The 19,784-nt window shown below is 33.4% G+C and overlaps 1 protein-coding gene across 2 annotated transcripts; it reads right to left on the reverse strand.

Annotated features, from left to right (window-relative positions):
* Nucleotides 1–1,441: 1,441 nt before the first annotated feature.
* On the reverse strand, nt 1,442–6,292 carry LOC109192373 (beta-galactosidase-like). 2 transcript variants are annotated; one of them, XM_019342984.1, is made up of 19 exons: nt 6,053–6,292; nt 5,798–6,021; nt 5,553–5,648; nt 5,336–5,448; nt 5,168–5,234; nt 4,937–5,029; nt 4,644–4,787; nt 4,440–4,528; nt 4,249–4,354; nt 4,084–4,171; nt 3,563–3,849; nt 3,300–3,472; nt 3,086–3,195; nt 2,866–2,975; nt 2,610–2,720; nt 2,409–2,519; nt 2,090–2,295; nt 1,666–2,002; nt 1,442–1,578 (listed from the first exon to the last, which is right to left on the reverse strand). In XM_019342984.1, the coding sequence occupies exons 2-19, from the start codon at nt 5,957–5,959 to the stop codon at nt 1,468–1,470; spliced, it is 2,514 nt and encodes an 837-aa protein (XP_019198529.1). In that variant the 5' UTR covers nt 5,960–6,021; nt 6,053–6,292; the 3' UTR covers nt 1,442–1,467. The 2 variants fall into 2 exon arrangements, with proteins under 2 accessions (XP_019198529.1, XP_019198528.1); XM_019342983.1 differs by having other exon boundaries at nt 5,798–6,292.
* Nucleotides 6,293–19,784: the final 13,492 nt, after the last annotated feature.

The following is a 19,784-nucleotide window of genomic DNA, read 5'->3' on the forward strand; positions in this document are numbered from 1 at the left end:
TGGATCCGGAACTGCCGGTTTACAGTTCATGATCCAGTTTTTTTTTATTCTTAAATTTAATAAATTGAAATCGAAATATTGGGTTCTAGATCTGAATCATAACTGAAAATTTTTAATTCGATTGCTATAGTGTCTGGTTCAGTTCGAACCGAACCGTGGTAATCGCTACATATACGCAATAATTTGTTGAGAAGTAAAATAAATAAAATATTTACTTTAAGGGTAGAAATGTCAATTTAATATATTTGGGGAAAAAACCACCACTTTTAAAATAATTGAGGGGGCTAATGTGCTTACATAAATAATTGAGGGGGAAAAAGTGCTATAAGTATATAACTTAGGGGGAAAAAGTGTCATTTTCCCATAAAATTATTAGAACTCAGTCCATTGCATCAAACAAATAATATAAATTATAGTGTATTTAAAATGAAATTCAATAACTTGTCTCGTATATTATGTTTATATTATAAAATTAAACAGTAATTGAATTGAAATAATACTTTAGTTGTGTTAAAATGAAACTGAATAACAATGTCTTACATATTGAGTGTATATTGTCAAATAAAATTATAGTTGAATTGAAATGATACTTTAGTTTTGTTGAAATGGAACTACAATATGTATAAAAAGAAAAATAAAGCGCATGTCTCACATATTGACTCAAATAAAACTTTAGTTATGTTAAAATGATACCTTAGTTGTGTTGTGATGAAACTATAGTGTATATAAAATGAAACTGAATAACAGTTTCACATATTTTAGTGTATATTGTCCAATAAAATGGTAGATGAATTAGAATTATAATTTAGTGATATTGTAATAAGACTACAGTGTGTATAAAATGAAATTCAATAACATATCTCACTATAATAAGACTATTGTAAGTATAATGTCAAATAAAACTATAGTTGAAACAAAATAAAATTTATCGTCAATAAAATCAAAATTTCCAAAGACCAGGAACTAAGAATGCAATATAAGAGAGATTTCAGGTCATTGTAACATTGTATTTTTACAATTTAATGTACTAATTGCATAGTAGTAGTAGTAGAAGGTTTAAATTCTGAATCCTAAAAGCAATGAAATGATTGCTTGCAATTTAATTCACTACCATACATAGTAATACAACACTGAAATTCTGAAACCCTAACATACTCTAAAATCACTTCCATATAGACTCATTGAGGGTTGTCCCAATCAATTCTAACAACCCTTTCAAAGAATCTTGTTTTGCAGTTTCAGACTGGTGGTGGCTAAGATACATATATATATATATATATATATATATATATATATACATACATACATGACCATGATCCTTTCCACAATCATCTCTGCAACTTTTGTTGTCTTTTGTCAGAGGATGTGTTTGTTGCATAGCTGTTCAACTTCATCCCGGCAAAGCCAAAATTAATGACAATGGAACTAAACGAATCGTGGAATGAATGGAACTAAACGAGTACCCCATTAACTGCATACAGCCTCAACAGACAGTTTCTTCATGACGTTCGGGCATGGATCTCCTCCAAAGGCTTCAGGCGTTACGGGTACTGTGCACGAGTTCCATCCAATGCAGTACTGCAAAGATTAACGTCTTAGCTTCAATGAAAGGAGAACTCAAGTATATTACCTACTTGAAATGTGCCAAGATTTGATCGAGAATACCTTGTTAAAAATATCGTACGAGTGGAAGGCGTGGCAGCTTCCCTGGCGAAAGCTTCCACAAACCCCCTCGGGGGATCCAAAGCTAGCGAATTTGATCGAAGAAATCTTCTGGCCAGGACCACACGAGAGGTGAGCTTTAGGCCTAAGCGGTTTAGCCACTTTACCGGATGCTTGCATCTTCCAGTTCATCAACTGTGGTTGCCATTCGAATATATCAGCACACACGCTGTCTACTTGGCGTTTCACCAAAGAGATCCCATATGGGTTCCCTCCCCATTCTTCGAAAATAACTAATAAATTCCCAGTTGGGCGCAGGAAAGAGCGAGGAACATGATACCTGAGGAGTCACCATTCACCGTTTAGTTGCTCAACTTAGTTACATCACAAGAAAACAATATAGCCAACTAGAACATTTCGGTCTTACCATCTTTGCGTAGCTTCTCCACATTTACGCAGGCATTTCTTCTCATCAAACCAACCGGCATAGTTACATACACCACAGTTGCCAGATGCTTTGTTTGCTGGCCAATAACGCCCAATGCTTTGACCGTTTATCCATACTTGACCTTTGCCCATGGTGTTCATATCCAACGCTAAAGGCTCATTTCCAGGTGGAGCATTGAACGTAGTCTGGAAAACAATAGAAAATTCAACAACCTTTTAATCACAGGGATATATATATACATATTTTCACAAAATTTATTACGAAGAAAAAGAAAGAGCCAAAGAGGTGCCATACACACCTTATACCATGTGAGTGGTTGTTTTTGAACCACAAAAGAACCTTGAACCCACTCAACTGACGAGCTCCCAGTGAGCGAATGAAGACTTAGTGCTTCTCCTTTAAGACCAATCTGAAAGGAAAAAAGTCTCGAATCAATTGACACTGAAGAAAAAAACAATTATGGAGTGCATATTATCTTTAAATATATCTGAATGAACACCTTGTAAGACCATTTCTGCCATGTTAAATCTCTCTTCCCCTCGTTAAGTCCACCAAGTGAAACCGGGCCGAGGATGCCCGTATTCCATGTCTCAAAACGAGGACCTATGTTCTGAGCCAAAGCAAATGTTTAAGTCAGAAACTAAACTTCATAGATTATTCGTTAAATTAGATGCGAGAGAATCATATACTTCCATTAAACCGTGCAGTAGTGTATAAAGAAGTGTGTGGGTGAGTGAAAAAGAGAGAGAACTAACCGGAAGACCAACAGCAATGCTTAGCAGTGCAATTTTATTAACTCCCGCTCTCATATTTACTGATTTACTGAAAGTTACTTTCGGGTTCTCTAAACTTCCATAGGCACTTCCTGCCAAAACGTGAGAACGCATAACATGAACATACCATCACTAAACAAGTGACACTATTATATGGATCTAAGTAACCATAAGTTCCATCGAACAAAAGTATATTGCATACCGACTAATTGACCATTGACGAAAACATGTAAAGCGTGCCCGGCTGAGAAGACATTAAGCCAAGGCCACTTTCCACCTTTCAAGAATCCCTCTCTCGGATCAATCGTGACACTGGTATTAAAATATACGTTAGAATAAGTAACTACTGGAATTAACATTTATAAGTACTATATGTGTAACCATGACTAAAATTCCAATTTTCAAAAAACACTTACTCTGTCGTGTACCACAAATAATCAGACGCATCTCTGGTGGTATTTATCTGCTCCAACAGCCCGACAACAGTAAACGTATTGTCACCGTACGATGTTGTCTCTTCATTATATGACTGCCAAGCGAATCCTTGACTAACAGGAGTCATCTTCATTTGTGAGCTCTGTGCTCCAATCTGCGGGTGGAAAGTAAGTGCTATTTTAGCGCGAAATGTCCACAAGAAACACTCGAGATTCTAAGGAAAAGGGTTGTTAATTTCTCTCACCCTTGCGGTATTAAATACGGTGTTCTTGCAGTCGGGAAGGATGCTGACGGACCACGGGGGCAAGTTATAATGCATGTTTCCAAACGAGACTTTAGCGTATGAATGCTGGTCGTGGTTTGCGAGGAATGCAGCACATGCTCCACCAGACTTCGATTTGAAGACACGAGCCTCTTGGGAGTTCCCGAGTGACGTTATAACGGGATCTCCAGATACCAAAGCTGGCTCGCACAGCTTAATCGCTCGATGCAAATCTTTCAGATGACCCCATTTCGGTTCCCTCAGTAGCCCTTTGGCATCAAGGAAATATTTCTATTAGTTTTCACAATCCATAATTCCAGTTAAAGGGTTGTGAATGTGTATAATCATACTTAATACGGTTATACCCGACCCCCACCCCACCCCCGCAGAAAGGAAAAAACGGAGAAAATTTGTGAACTAGTATGGTCATAAAACTCCCGATAAATGAACAAATTAATCTATCTACTATAGGAAACATAACCACGTGTGACAAGTGTTCTTACCAAATTCATCAATAGGAGCGTCATAGTCGTAGCTAGTGGTAATAAAAGGACCTCCGGATGTCCGGCCAAAGTTTGTGCCTCCGTGATACTGCAAAAGTAAACAAATAGACGATGAATACAAGGTAAAATCAATAGAATTCGGGGCTTCCCGAACAAGAAACGAACCATGTAATAGTTGACGAATGAGCCCCCTTTCATTATAAACTTTGCGACCGAATATGCCAAATCCTCAACTGGACGATAAGCTGCTGGACCTCCAAATTCCGTAAACCTGCAACGATTATTCAAACAACATCATCACCCCGCTCTAAACAAACTTTGGCATCTACAAACCAAATTTGGTTTACGCATATTACCAGCCTGTCCAGGCTTCAGTCCACATCTTTGGTTTATAAGCCTTATTTGGCGAAAAATAGTCACAGTAGAAACCATTGCAAGTATTAATCTGGGAGAAAAAAAAAAAAAACATTCACGAAATTCATGAGCAATGCAAAAACTGAACAAAAAACAATGGCAACCAAACAACAAAAGTAATTAAGAAAAGCAGGGGCAATACTTACAACTGGATCGGGGGCATCGTCTTGCTTGCACATCACCCATGGAACACCGGTGCCGAGATTTAGAGCCATTTTCGCTGCCCACTGTGCATAAGCATGACCAGGTGCACCAAGTACATATTCCATCGGTCCATATTCGTTCTCAATCTATAACAAGATTTCACAAAATTAAGATACTTCTCTTTAATACTTTATTATAGTATAATATAATACAAATAAAGGAAAGACCACAGCTTTGTTTTTCAGAGCTGTGTGAAACAATTTAATACTACCCAAAAAAAAAAAAAATTAATTACCTGGGATAAGATTATAGGGCCACCCTGAGATTCATACAGCCTTTCTGATTTCATCATGTTAACAATCATGGTTGTGAATTTTTGCATTGCGGCCTTTTGACATAAACAGAAAATTAGGAACCAATAAAAACATATATATATATATATATGTATATATATATATATATATATATATATAATTTGGGAATTTTATCATAAGGATGAAATATTTCCATGACAAAGCAACCTAACCTTGAAAGGTCCATTGTCTGTTCTGAAACTGATCCCTGGAACATACTTCAGCCAAACTGGAAAGCCCCTGAAACCAAAAAACAATGGAAGTTTTCAAAACTTAAAATTTTACTCCAAGAAAATAGGATAATTGTTGCTGTAAATATAAAGGTTAACTATAAAAATTACCCAAAGTTCCATTCACCACAAGCATAAGGCCCCACTCTGAGATGAACATAAAGTCCAGCTTGATGAACCAGCTTAATGAATTTCACAAGATCATACCTTTCCTCAAAATAATACTGCAAATCCCCCCAAAAAATGAAAATTTCTATTAAAATCTACTGTGTATAAGTAAACAAAAACATTCAAGAAAAAAAAAAAAAAAGGAAGCTCTTTTACTTACCTTCCCAGGTTGAGGTTCATGCCCATTCCAGAAAACATATGTCTGAATCACATCCAACCCTCCTTCTTTTGCTTTCTGAATAAGATCTGGCCACATCTGTATAACCCAAAAACAAGAACCAAAAGCATTATTGCCCAGTCCCAAAAAAAAAAAAAAAAAAAAAAAAAAAAAAAAAAAAAAAACACACACACACACACTTGAAACAACATTGGATAAACCTAGGAAGCACATTGGGCAGAAAATACCTCAGGGGTGCTTCTTGGGTAGTGAATAGAACCAGAAATAAGAATCTTTCTTTGGCCATTCACAATTATAGCATTCCTATCATACGACACTGAAGCATTCCCACAACAAAACCATGAACACAGCAGCAGCATCCCCACCGCCAAAACAAGTTTCAGTCCCATGTTTTCCTATGTTGTCTCAAGATTCTGTGCCCTTTACAAGGCAATGCCTCTTTATACTCGACCCTTATTCTTTTTTTTGAAGATATACTCGACCCTTATTCTTCTGCACTATACTCTATGCTTCTTTGAAAATTGGGTCTGGCCAAGAAAGCAGCTAGCGTTCCTGTTTTTGCTCTCTTGAGAAAAGAGAAATGAGATTTTCTCTCTCTCTCTCTCTCTTTATGTATGTATTTTGATTCTCTTTTTCTAAAGTACAATGTACAAATTAACTACTGAGTGGTTTAATGGGAAGTTGGGAATCTGCAGAAATCGGTGCTTTGCAGCTGCCCTTTTAAACACACTTGAAAGTGAGAGGGCGTGGGGGCAGGTTTCGGCTTTATGGGAGGACCCAATGACAAGAGGCTAATTCTATATTCATTCATACATTTATGCCAAATTTCATGTTCTTGTCCTAATAAAAGATTAGTAAATTAGCCAACTGTTAATGTATGGTCACAAGTTTTAACTTCGGTAGTCAAAATTTGATATTTTGGCCACTACATAAGTGACATGTTTTCAACTTTTAGCTACCTTTTCAGTTAGATTTGCTAAATATAGCCTCAATCATTATTCGGGTTCCAATCCTCAATTGAAAGAATCTAAATCTGAAGAGAAAAAGAGAACATTCATATCCTACATTACGAAGACGTATTTCGCGATTTACCTCCTCTTAAAATTCTCTAAGACGTGAGGATGAGGGACCCTCAGGTTGACGGTTTAACCCTATATATAAACAAATGAAAATGATAAGTGTACTTTTAGAACTAAAATTTTCTGTCACACATAATGTTTAATTTTATTTGACAAAAATATAATAATAATTGCATTTACCTTTTTATTTTTATAGATCAATAAAAGTATGTCACGTAAATAAAGTGTAAGAAAATAAGTTTATATATAATATTACTCTTTATTTATATGCAATTAAGTCCAATTGATTTTGAGTTACATCAACTAATTAAGTAATTAATGAGATCTTTGAATACGATAAAATATATATATAAATACCATTAAAATACATGATAACACGTTCCCACCATCATGCAGAGACCATCATATAAACTTGGCAATTATATTATAGATCATGATTCACATTAAGAGTCTCAGATGCTCCGTCGGGGCGGAGTGTGGGGGGCCCTTAGAGTTGAAGTTCAACCTTGGAAAGAACGATTCACATTGAGAGATATGCCACTAATAAATGTTTATTTTTATTGAGCATATAACCATTAATGTGCAATCCGACTATCAGCTTAGACTTTTAGTTGAGATGGAGCACATGCTTCAATTTGGTATCAGAGTCAGACCAAAGGTCATGTGTTTAAATCTCTACGCCACCAGATAAGCGAGCTATCAGCTTAGGTTTTTAGTTGAGATAGATCACATGCTTCAATTATTTTTACTATATTGAATGTTCATTTATAATGTATTACATGTTACTTTTAGATAATATACTAAAAATAAACTTACAATATATTAAAAATTAACATATAGTACATTAAAAATAAACACTCAATATATAAAAATGACATATGTATCAGTAGTCAACTAATGCCAGTATAGAACTGGCATGTGTATGGAATTAAACAAACTCATGCATCATACTCTTTTCACTTCACTTTTTATTCGATAATATTATAGTATGGTGTCATAATCCAAAAATACTCCGTAAAAAATTTATTTTCTTAGGTTAGTATACTTATTTCATATGTTTTTTATTTTTCTCCTAAAATGTTGAATTCTCAACCCTAAGAACTCCCACACGACAGAACATTTGGAAAGATATACGATGATTCAATAGTTCAGCAGACAAGGTCAAATGCCGGTGTGCACAAGGGATCTATCCACTTTAGACATAATCAACACACTGCTGGTAGTCTGCTACCAAAGTTCGAAACTTGGTCTCTTCTCCTAAATACTGCCTACTGAACCAGTGAATATTTAAGGCGGTGCGAACTTCATATATATTTTTCTGATAACATGCATGGAAAATACGATTATGATCAAGTTTTACAAAATAATACTCCGATCCGTAATAATTAATTCTCCAACGCCACATGATACTATAAGACTCTCAATAGTAATAATACATTATAAAATTGAGTTGACTTGTTTACTTGAACTATACATAGTAAAAATCTATTATAATAAGTTTATTTATTTATATTTCCAGTGGTTGAACTTGAGATTCAGATGTGATTAATTAATTGAATATTGGTGGTCAAAATTTTGAGAATATTTCTTTTTTGTCAACTTGTTAATTAGTGTATTTAATATTCAGAAGTTTTATTATTATAAAAAATATATATATAAATGCAACATCCAAATGTGTTTTATAATATATACAAGGATTTTTCAAATAATTTGAAACAAAAATTTATGCATTTAATATTATTCTTTATAGATATATAACTAATAAAAATTAAATTTCGTAAGATTTTAATTAGTCACATTATTTCAATGGTGCAAATGCATTTTTTTTCCCTTAGCTTATTGCAGAGTACATGTTTAATGAAAATGTTTTTTTTTCTATTAAATAATCGCATTACTTTAGAAAAATAATATTTTTATTAATTACTTGTAAATGAATTAATCTTATTATTACAAGTTAATAATATATTTCATTTAATAAACAATGTGAAACCATGAAACAACTGTATATAATCATCATCACATGTCTACATATGCAGATTTCTTTCTGTTTACACTGCTAAGCTAAGAGCCTATGAATAGTCCCTCTGACCACTCAACCTTAATTTTAAAAATTCAGTGAGACATATATGAATTTAGGTCTTAATTAGATAGTAAATTTATATGTAGTATCATTTTTAGAAGATTTGTTGAGGAAAATGTTTTTCATGAACCAAAGAAAAATCTAGTTTTTCTCAAATTTAAGGAAAACATTTTCTTTGAAAAATACTTTCTATCCAACCAAATACTATCTTGCTAACTTATCTTTAAATGAGTCTGATGGAATGAAGGTCTGTTTTTTATTTAAAATGAAAACACAAACAATTAGTATGTTTAATTGTTTAAGTTTTAAAATATTATAATGTTTAGCTATCATTTTTTTTAAATTGACTTTTTAGTAATTGATATTTACTATTTAGCTATTTATAGAACACTACCTTTATTTATTACTCCGTAGTATAATATTTTACATTGTTAAATAATTAATATGTATACATATTAAGAAAAAATATTTGTAAATATATCTTTATATTTTTTTTAAAAAAAATATTTACACGTTTCCTTATATTTCATTTCTTATACTTTTAAAAATTGTCATTTTCCTGTTTTTCATTTCCCATCCTACAGTGGTTCCCATATATGGTGGTATCGTAATAGATATAATTTGTTGTTGGCGAAGTTATATTTCTTTAGTTAATAAAATAAATAATATGATTTTTACTAAAAATACAATATTATTACCTAAGATACCATAAAAGTTGTCTTTATTTATTTTTGGGTGACAAAAGAAACTATTACTCAATATGTGATGAGTTTGACCAAGAAAGTATTGATAAAAATTGGACTCGTGAACTTATAGTACGGGAATCACACTCCACTCACTCATGTCTCAGCCACACCTTTTTGGACAAATTGTCTTTATTTATTATTATTATTATTTTGGGTTACAATGAAAACTAGTAATCACTACTCAAGAATGTGTACTGGATAAACCTTACATTGTGACAATGTGACCCTAGTTGGCAAAGAATCACAAAGAAGTAAAACAACTTATGTTGCTTAAAACTGATTGGCTCAAACCAATAAAGCTAATAAGCTGTTTGCGCTAAAAATCCAATCATTATGCTATAGACCATAATCCACTAACATAAAATATAGTTTTTAATATACTATAAGTATATTTTCAATACACTAAATGTTCATTTTTACAGGTACATTATTTGTGTACTGAAGATATATTATTTAATATATTTTCAATACACTAAATGTTATTTTAAAGGTACATTATTTGTTTACTGAAGATATATTATTTTTGAATGCTACTAGCTCTATTACAATGTAGTATCTGTTCATATAATTTCTCAACCTACTGAAGATATATTATTTGGTAATATATCAAATAATGAATCTTGAGTATATTTTAATATTTATTCATGGTCCACATTATAATTTGTCTTGAGAGTCAAACTTGTAAAATGGTTAAAAGTTATCTTTATTTTGGAAAGTATGATATTGATTGAGTAGATTAAATATTCATATGATTAATATTAATTGGACGCGGCGGACGCGGCTATTAAGTTCAACACGATTGAACATTATTTGTTTATTTATATATTTAACGCTCCCTTGTGGTGCAGAAATAAATTAAACAATGTAATTTAAGAAAATAAAAGAACACGAGAAATGCAAAAACATACATATGGTATCAGTAATAAATGTTTGATATTTTTTATAAACTGGCGCCGACCGTTGGAACACCACCTTAAAATCAACAAATTAAACAACTGGAGCCAGTCTTCAGATCACATATTTTTGGTGAGCTTTTGATGGTGGTTAACGAATAACACTAAGATTGGGGAATGAATGACAATTCACAAATGTATATGTGACAGATTGGATGATTTTAGACAGATTAAAAGTAGGTCATAGACTTATAAGTGGGCATGGATGAATAGTTAATAAATTACTTAAAATTTCATAAGTGCTTTAAATTAAAAAATAATGTTTTCGGCAAGTTCATTATGATATTTGATTTGTATTCATTGTGCGCGAAAGAAAACTTTTATGTTATACAATTTAACATCATTCTAAAAGGGAATGATATATATACTAGTGCATACTGATTAAAACACTAAAATTCAAAAAGTTGTTTAAAATAATTTTTTTCGATCAGCTTTTTGAGAAAGTTATTTTGTATGTTGATACTGTAAATAGGAGTATACGTAGAGTACTAAAGCTCGGGATTTCCAACAGTGGGTCGGGAAGCTCCGGTTCAATTAAATGCCAAAAAAGTCTCTTTCCAGTTGCAATAAATGTCCTATTTATAGGAAGAGGACGGGACAGGCTCCGGCGACCTGGCATGGGTGGCACGTGACTAGCATGCATCGGTCACCACCGAGGTCATGCAATATCTCACCACGCGACGGTGCTATCCTGGCTGACCAAGGGACACGAGGCCAGACACATACCGATCGGGCCCGAGCAGGCGACAGTCGGGTGCCTACCACAGCTAGCCCGTGATAGGATCCCCCACGGCAGGGGTGATCGAACGGGTTGGGCGGATAGATCGGTTGGGAAGCCGTTCGGACGCCCAAACCCGGGCGGTCTTCGTGGTCCAGTCGGTCGGGACATGACTACCAACCAACACCGACCAGGCAACTACGAGTACCGAGAGTATATCCCTATCATATGTAATCAGATAACAACTAATTTACCAAATATTCTTTTACAATTAGTTAATGTTATCAACTAATCAAACTCACTAACCCAATCATCTAAAGGTATAACTAACAGAATTTATCAAACACCTCCTAATCAATAATAACAAAAGCTTTAGCCTTATCAAAAATGGGCTTTCGAGGTTCTTGCTTGGCAACCACATCCATGGGTTGTTGCATTTTGTGGGCCCTCTTCCTTAATCCATACCAGGAGAGTAGTCACCGTCTTTCTAAGGGTTAAGAAAGCGTGGGCCACATTAAGCTGTAAATCCGAATAAACGTGTTCATAATGGGGCATGAAGGAAATGTGGGCCTAAACAACACGTTACATTCTTGCTATATAAAAATGTCATCGACGATGTTTCTATGGCCACAAATTTACATTATATTTCTAAAAAAAAAAAAAATCACAAATCGTCACCTCTGGTCAATTGTTTGGCCTTCCGCGGGTAGGGATGACAACGGGGCGGGGCGGGGGCGGGGAGTATACTCCCCGTCCCTGTCCCTGTCCCCGAAACCCCGACCCCATTCCTGTCCCCGTTTCCATTCCCGGTGGGAAATTGAAAATAACCCCCATTCCCGTTCCCGCGGGGAATTAGGCGGGGAGGGGGATTTCCCGCCCCGATTAATTCTTAATCAGAATTTTAAATTAGTGTAATTTTTAATTTTAAAAACTAAAAAGTTAAATCTTAATTTAATATATATATATATATATATATATATATATATATATATATATATATATATATATATATATAATGTAACAGTACCTACTACCTTTGGCAGTACAGTATTGTTGCCTTACTTTATATTATTTATATTTATTTATTTATTTATTTTTATTAATAATAAGTATTCGGGGACGGGACGGGGCGGGGCGGGGAGGGGTATCCCCATCCCCGTCCCCGTCCCCGACGGGGAATTACAAACATTCCCCGTCCCCGTCCCCGTTCCCCGAAAATTTTCTACATTTCCGTCCCTGACGGGGCCGGGATTGGGGATCCCCATCGGGGACGGGGCATATTGTCATCCCTATCCGCGGGACGATTATTTATGGTAATTAGGCCTTTTCTTTTATTTTCTATAAAAATTACCTTTAAGAATACGCAAGTTATGCTATGCAACCGAATGCACCATGAGCATGGTGCATACGATGCAAAACGACGTCGTTTTGGTTAAAAAATGCACGTTCCACTTAAAAAAAGAAATCAGGTTTGATTCCCGGCAATAGCATTTTTATATATCCATAAATTCATAATTATATATCCACAAATTCATAACTATATATCCACAGTGAATGAATGAAGTAAAAATCCACAATATATCCATAAATTCATAACTATATATCCACAGTGAATGAATGAAGTAAATATCTATAATGAATGAACTAAATATCCACAATGAATGAACTAAATATCCAGAAATTTATAACTATATATCCAGAAATTCATAACTATATATCCACAATAATACTATTGTCGAGAATTGAACCTGATTTTTTTTTTTTTTTTAAAGAGGGATGCGCGTTTTTAGTCAAAACGACGTCGTTTTGCATCGTATGCCCCATGCGCATGGTGCATTCGGTTGCATAGCATAACTATTCTTAAGGATAAGAGCCCACTGAATTAGAGAGCAATCTTATGCTCTGGAACCGTGTCCACCTTGTAAGGTGGATACGGTTCTTTGTTTATAATTATTGAACTATATATATATTCATAAATATAAAGCTATATATTTATAATTTTTGAAGTTTATATTCATATTATTGAACTCTATTACAATTACAAAACTCTATGTTTATAATTACTGAACTATATGTTCATTATTATTATTATTATTTTTTTGAGAACTATATGTTCATTATTATAAAACTATATATTCATAATTTTAGAACTTCATATTCACAATTATTGAATCTCTATATTCATAATTACAGACCTATATATTCATAATTATATTCACAAATTATGTTCATAATTATAAAATTATGTGTTCATAATTTTTGAACTACATATTCATAATTATGAACAATTTTGAAACAAGGTAGACACTGTTCCACAACATAATTTGCCATTAGAGTGGTAACGGTTCAATTGGAAAAGTGGTGGTTAAATTGTAGTAGTAGGATTAGAACTGTGAAAAATATGTCCATTTAGAAAAACGGGGATATATAACAATTAATGAGACTGAAATGAAAGGTGACCATAATCAGCATTTAGATGAAAATATATACATAATAAATTTTTTTATATTAATAAGAGTTAATGTTATTTGGAAGTTTTACCAGATAAATGATTGCAAATTTATTTTATTTATAATATAATAATTTTAATTTAACACACTTTCTTTTTAAATATACACAATAATACTCCAAATGTAATTTGAAAAAAAAAAAAAAAAAGAGTTAATTCTAGTTTTAGTCTCTCGACTATTATTGTGTTTTTTCTTCATTTTTAATCAGTGAGTTTAATTTAAAATAGATTAGGTTTGGTCTTCAGTTATTGAAAATGGTAACACTTTTAATCCTAAATTGTAGCAATTTCAATCACTATATACGTAGAAGATTAATTGAAATATTCAATAGTTGGTGACCAAATCAAATTGATTTTGAACTCGATGACTAAAAAATGAAAATAAAAACATACTCAGTAAAACTGATTTAACATTTAGGATCCGTTTGGAAACGAGGAAAAAAAGGGAAGTCATTTTCTGAAAAAGTTGAGGGATTTTCCATTGACTTTGAGTTGTTTTCTTTTGACTTCCATTTTCCTTCCCTAGCCAAACACCAAAAACTCAGAAAATGATTTCCAGGAATCATTTTCCGGGTTTCCAAACATACCCTTAAAAGAAAAATCAATTGACTCACAACCGATGTGGTACATAGCATTTATTTCTCTTGCCTAAGATTTGTAAGTATATGTATAGGGTGGTCATGATCATCCTTAAACCACCAAAATTTAAGAAAGAAATGGATTGTTTGGGGCTGGAAATTAAACAAATGCATGTTCTATGAGTTGGCATTTTGCTTAGGGTGTTTGAATTGCATGTGTTGGAGGGGACCATCTATCCATGCATGCATGGTGGCTAAATAGCCAGAGAAACCACATTGTATTCCATTCCTAGGGTTTGTCTCACAACGTAGTTCGCAAGTCAGTGCCGGCCAGGCCACCACTTTATAACCCAACAAAAAACATATGAAATCATTTTAAGTGAAACAAAGGAAACGTTAAACAACATAATGACATATTGATATGTACCGCCTTTCTTTTGGAGGGTATAATTGGTGTTAAGGCGGGAATTCATTTACTTTTTTTTTTTTGAAAGATACGCTGTAATTTGAAGCAGGTCGAATTTACCATTAGGCAATAAGCAGTCCATAGGTAGAAGAGAGAAGAAGAAAAAAACATTAATTATAAATGTTGAACAAGTGGTGCATGTGGAAGAGATACTTGTCCCCTGCCTTATCCAAGTATAAGTTAATTAATAAAACCATTGTTGCATGCTGTAGGTGATGCCATGCACATTGCTTTTAAGATGATTGTTACCCCAACAGACAGCCGGCATTCATAATTATTGAACCAACAATATTGCATGGATCTTATCATCCTACTCAGATATGATAAGCACTTCTTAAAAAAAAAAAAAAAAAAAAACGACCAAACTAATTATAAAATTCTATTAAAATTACAAATTTATACATACTTGATCACAAAATTTTTAATAAGAATAATTACTATACTTTTATTTCTCTTTGTTGGGCGGAGGTCAATGAAGGACCAAGTCCAACAACATGTGGCTAGGAGATTGTTGGGCGGAGGTTTGAAGAATAAATTTAGCACCCTGCTTCTAAAAAATGTGACGATCTAAAGAATAAAGTTGTATCGTTGCGTCTTCTCTACTATACCTTTTGGCGTAAGCACAGATCCTAACCAACCAATGAAAAACATGAAATTTGACCTTTGCAGATAAAGTGAGACCATTAATATCATATATCCAAAATGATGTGGGATGGGTTTGCCACATACTCAGCAGGGTGCAAAATGCAATACATATCCAAAAGACTTGGACCCTCAGGCCTGTAGGCCACATTTTAATCCAATTCAACAGTTGAAAGTGAGTGTTTTTGCCTTTTTGGGAGGTCGGAGGTTCCACAGATGACCATTTTTATAGGTGTTGAAGAATTGCCTTTTAATGGTAGATATTGAGAAAGAATAAAATGTTCATATACTTTATACTAAAAAAGGGAAATACCTAATATCTAAATAAAAATTGTACTCTGTATTATGATATTGTAAGAAAATAAAATTAATAAATAACAATGCATGACATGCAATCACGGAGAGCTCAATGAGCAAATGCAAGGGAGCATATGTTACACATACACCCGCTTGGCAACTAATTGTCTAATAGTGTGGCTATCAATTTCTACAATTATTTGTTCATATTATATTATATAAATTATTATTACTATAATTAAACTATTACAGGTTTAAAAGTATTTTATTAAAATATATTTATTACATATTACAATAGAAAAAATGAATATAGAAAATTAGATGGATATTAGGTAAGGGATAAACATCGTGTAGGTTCTGAACTAACGGGGCGTTTGGTTGGATGTAATTTTATTGTAATATAATTGTAATTCAATGAAGGCCTGAATTACATTGTTCCTTTTGTTGAATTGTAATTCATGGGGTATCCCATGAATTGCAATTCAATGAATTTGAGAAAGGAAAACTAGATCAAATGACACTACTACTCTTAGTTTTTATTGCTATTATTATTGTATAAGGGCATTTTAGTCTTTATACCACTTTCTCCTTCTCATCTCCAATAATTCTATTCCTCCCTACCAAACAATGTATTTGAATTCCTACATTATTCATACCTTATTCTTTTCCACCGAATTGCAATTCATTTCCTTCATAATTCCTTTCTCCCAACCAAATACCATAGAGGAAGTTAATTGGGATGGCTTTCAGATGCATTATTTCCATCTTATCAACATAGGTTGGCTTTCAACCTAAATAATCACATCAATCAATCTCCATCCAAATTTAGATTTTCAATCAAACATCATGCATGAATGGAATTAGTCAAATACAACTCATATTCATCAACATTCCAGCCTGGGATGCATCATTCACTCACCAAACTAAATCTAAGGTCTGGTCATCCCTGATCAATATATTATCAAAAAAAATAAAATTACATACCCATAATCTTCTACAGAGTTTTTTCTCTTTTGATCTCTAGAATATAATACTCATTCCAAATTAAGTCTCTAACGACCAAAATTTTCAATTTGGATAAAAATTGTATTTTAGATGAATCATTTTTGGTCCATCAACTATTCAATTGCTTCTACAATTCGTTGGTCAATCTAAGCTGAAAAGTATATACCAAATTAAAAAAAAAAAAATGTACTAAACAGTCAAGAACTGCATGTGTTTTGTGCTTTTTTCCCAGCTTAAGGCTTTTAAGGTATTCAAAAACTGGTGTCAATAACTAATACATATACCTATCAATATGGGCACTTGGGGAGGCAATGTAGTGAAGATCTGTGAAAATAAAACCAAGTTAAATAAAGAGGCTATTGACAAGTAGAAAAAGTGAATACTTTCATCAGTGTGTTGAAAAATGATAAGAGGAAAATCAAAGCCATGAATACCAGCAGTTCACATGGGGGAAGTATGAGTCACAACAAAATGAAGGCAATAAGATGTACCCCACAAAATCCAAATTAAAAAAAAAAAAAAAAAAACAATGGAGGGAACAAGAGATATGGTTAAAAACCAAATTTCATTGAAAATTACTAAATGGTATATATATATCCACCTTTGCCATGTCAAAGCTTTTGTCAAAAAATGATTCCCATTGAAAATATTTCTAGGAAACTTGTGCTTCATTGCCCTACAAGGTAAAATATGTAATTGCAAAAGGAAGCTTGGCCATATCTCTACTTTAAACAATTAATATTTTCTGTAAGAATCAACCTCTAATGTAGTGATATTGCACACTAATAATTGAATTGAACCAATTGATCTAGTTTTGTTCTCTTATGTTTCCAATAAAAATCAAACATTAATATTACATACTAATCTATCTGAACTAACCTAGCATAAAAATCAAACATTTATATTAAATACTAATCTAACTATCTGAACTAACCCTGCAACTAAGCCGTGGTCGCGCACATCATTATAGCAGCATTTAACTCTAATCACAATTTGGCAAGTGATGAATAGTAACATAGCACTGACTCTTTTCAAGTAATATAGTAATAAATTTCAACTAGAGTTAATTTCATTTTTGGTCCTAGATTTATAGGTGACAGTCCACTTTTAGTCATTTCTTATTAGAACATTCTCATTTAGTCCTAGTATTATTGTGGCGTGACCATTCTTAGTCCTCCTTCAACAAAATAGTTGAAATATCGTTAAATACAACGACATAAAAACTGTAGACCGAAATTCCCTTGTATTTAGTGATATTTAAACTGTTTTGTTGATAACAGACCAAAAATGATCATGTCACAATAATACTAGATCCAAAAGTAGATATTCTAATAAAAAGAACTAAAAGTGGATTGACACTTATAAGTCTAGGACCAAAAATGTAATTAACTCTTTCAACTACTTCAAGAATAACAAGTAACAACTTTACCAAAAGTAAATTAAGGATTGCTCTGTGATAATATAGCAGTAAAGCCATGCCTTAAATAAAACCATCTAACGTCAGGAAGATAATTGAAAGTCAACTTTCCAAGGTTTACATACCATTATTATAGAAATATTCTGGTAAGTTAAACCAGGTAGAAAGTAAAACTGATATGGATTAATTAGCATCTAATAAGCTTTTTTCCAAAATGCACATAAACCCAATTGGTTAAAAAAACTAAACTTTTGCTTTCAACATGACATCTCTTAACAGACCATTTACAACTAAGCAGAATTAAAAATATGGTCGGTAACCAGTTTATTTCATAAACAAGTATTGCTCCTCAACTTTTGAAAAACTTGTTTATGAAATACAAACTACTACATAGACTTTATTTGTTACTCTCAACTCTTACTCCTTATAAATCATTGATGTAGACACTTTTTCAAGAACTTATGTGATAAAAAATAGAGTAAAAGACATTTTTGGTCCGAGACTTATAGTGGCACGGACAATTTTGGTCCTTAATAAAAAAATTTGCCATTTTATAGACAGACTTATTGTGACGAGGACATTTTTGGTCCTCCGTCTATTATATCATTAGTTGACCGTCTAAATGAGGGATATTTGTGTCAATTCAGCTTATTCTCCTTCAAAACAACTTCACCATCTGTAAGCTTCCAAACTGTGTTCATCACCGTGATGCTCTGAGCCGACAATGTCTTCACGCCGCACTTTCCTCTATCGTAATAGGATGCATGCAAAGTAGTTCCCTGAATACCCATACAGCTGTGTTTATCATTTTTTTCCCATAATCACAGAACGAACCTGGTTCTTAAAATCCTAATTATTCCTGTGTCCTTACAGTGGCAAAAAGAACATCAGTTTTTGATGATCCAACAGTAAAGATTCAAGAGTTGACAGTTGTGATCAAGCAGGACATCTCTGCACTTAATGCCGTTGTAGTAAATCTGTAGTTTCTTAGCAACTCGCAAAATAAAAATGGAAGCATGTTTACAGACACGACCACCCATACAACCACGGTTGTTGACCGTACAACCTTAAAAATCGCTTAATGAACTCCACAAAGGAGTTCAAAGAGGTCCTCACCATTCGGATCAAGGTATATTGACCTCTCTTGCACAAGACTTCAATGAGCCATTGATTTACACTGTTGTTTCTATTATTTATAGAATTATTTATTTTCATTGCAGAACTTGAAGGTTCATGAGAACAAGGCAGCTATTTTCTTCAAATGCATCAAAAGAGTCCATTAATCCTTTCATTCACCAGCGTCCCTTAGAGTCCAGAGCAGCTGCTAGTAGCACAGCTCTGCATCAGTATCTCCCCTTCTATGGGTTAATAACTCTGCATTCTCATCTCAGTTATTACCTCTTAGATATAGTAACACATGCACCTAAACTATACATTTATTCTCCAGGTTTATATGTACCTTATATATGTGGATTTTTATCTGCTTGAGGAAGAGAAGACAGAAGGATGTTATTCATCACCCTTGACATCTCAAGATTGAAAATGTCCTGCTAAAGTTTACAACCGCAGTTTCCTTCTCCCAGAGTCCTCATCGTTGTTTCATTTTGATAATCTTTTCAACTCTGGCGAGTTCATTTTCTCCGAAAACTACGTTTCTCTGCCGCCGCCGCCACCACCGGAATGTTCCTTTCCTCAGGAATTCGAATTCCAGACCCACTCAAAAT

The sequence above is a fragment of the Ipomoea nil genome, unplaced genomic scaffold (genome assembly GCF_001879475.1).
Source record: "Ipomoea nil cultivar Tokyo-kokei standard unplaced genomic scaffold, Asagao_1.1 scaffold1770, whole genome shotgun sequence".
Lineage (NCBI taxonomy): Eukaryota > Viridiplantae > Streptophyta > Magnoliopsida > Solanales > Convolvulaceae > Ipomoea > Ipomoea nil.

Bases quoted from the DNA above. Each gene is read 5' to 3' on its own strand.
- LOC109192373 (XM_019342984.1), bottom strand. From the start codon at position 5,959: ATGGGACTGAAACTTGTTTTGGCGGTGGGGATGCTGCTGCTGTGTTCA. The intron at 4,355-4,439 runs GTAATATGCGTA...TAATCGTTGCAG, and splicing joins ACTGAAGCCTGGACAGGCTG to GTTTACGGAATTTGGAGGTC. The intron at 2,520-2,609 runs GTGTTCATTCAG...TTTTCCTTTCAG, and splicing joins GGCAGAAATGGTCTTACAAG to ATTGGTCTTAAAGGAGAAGC.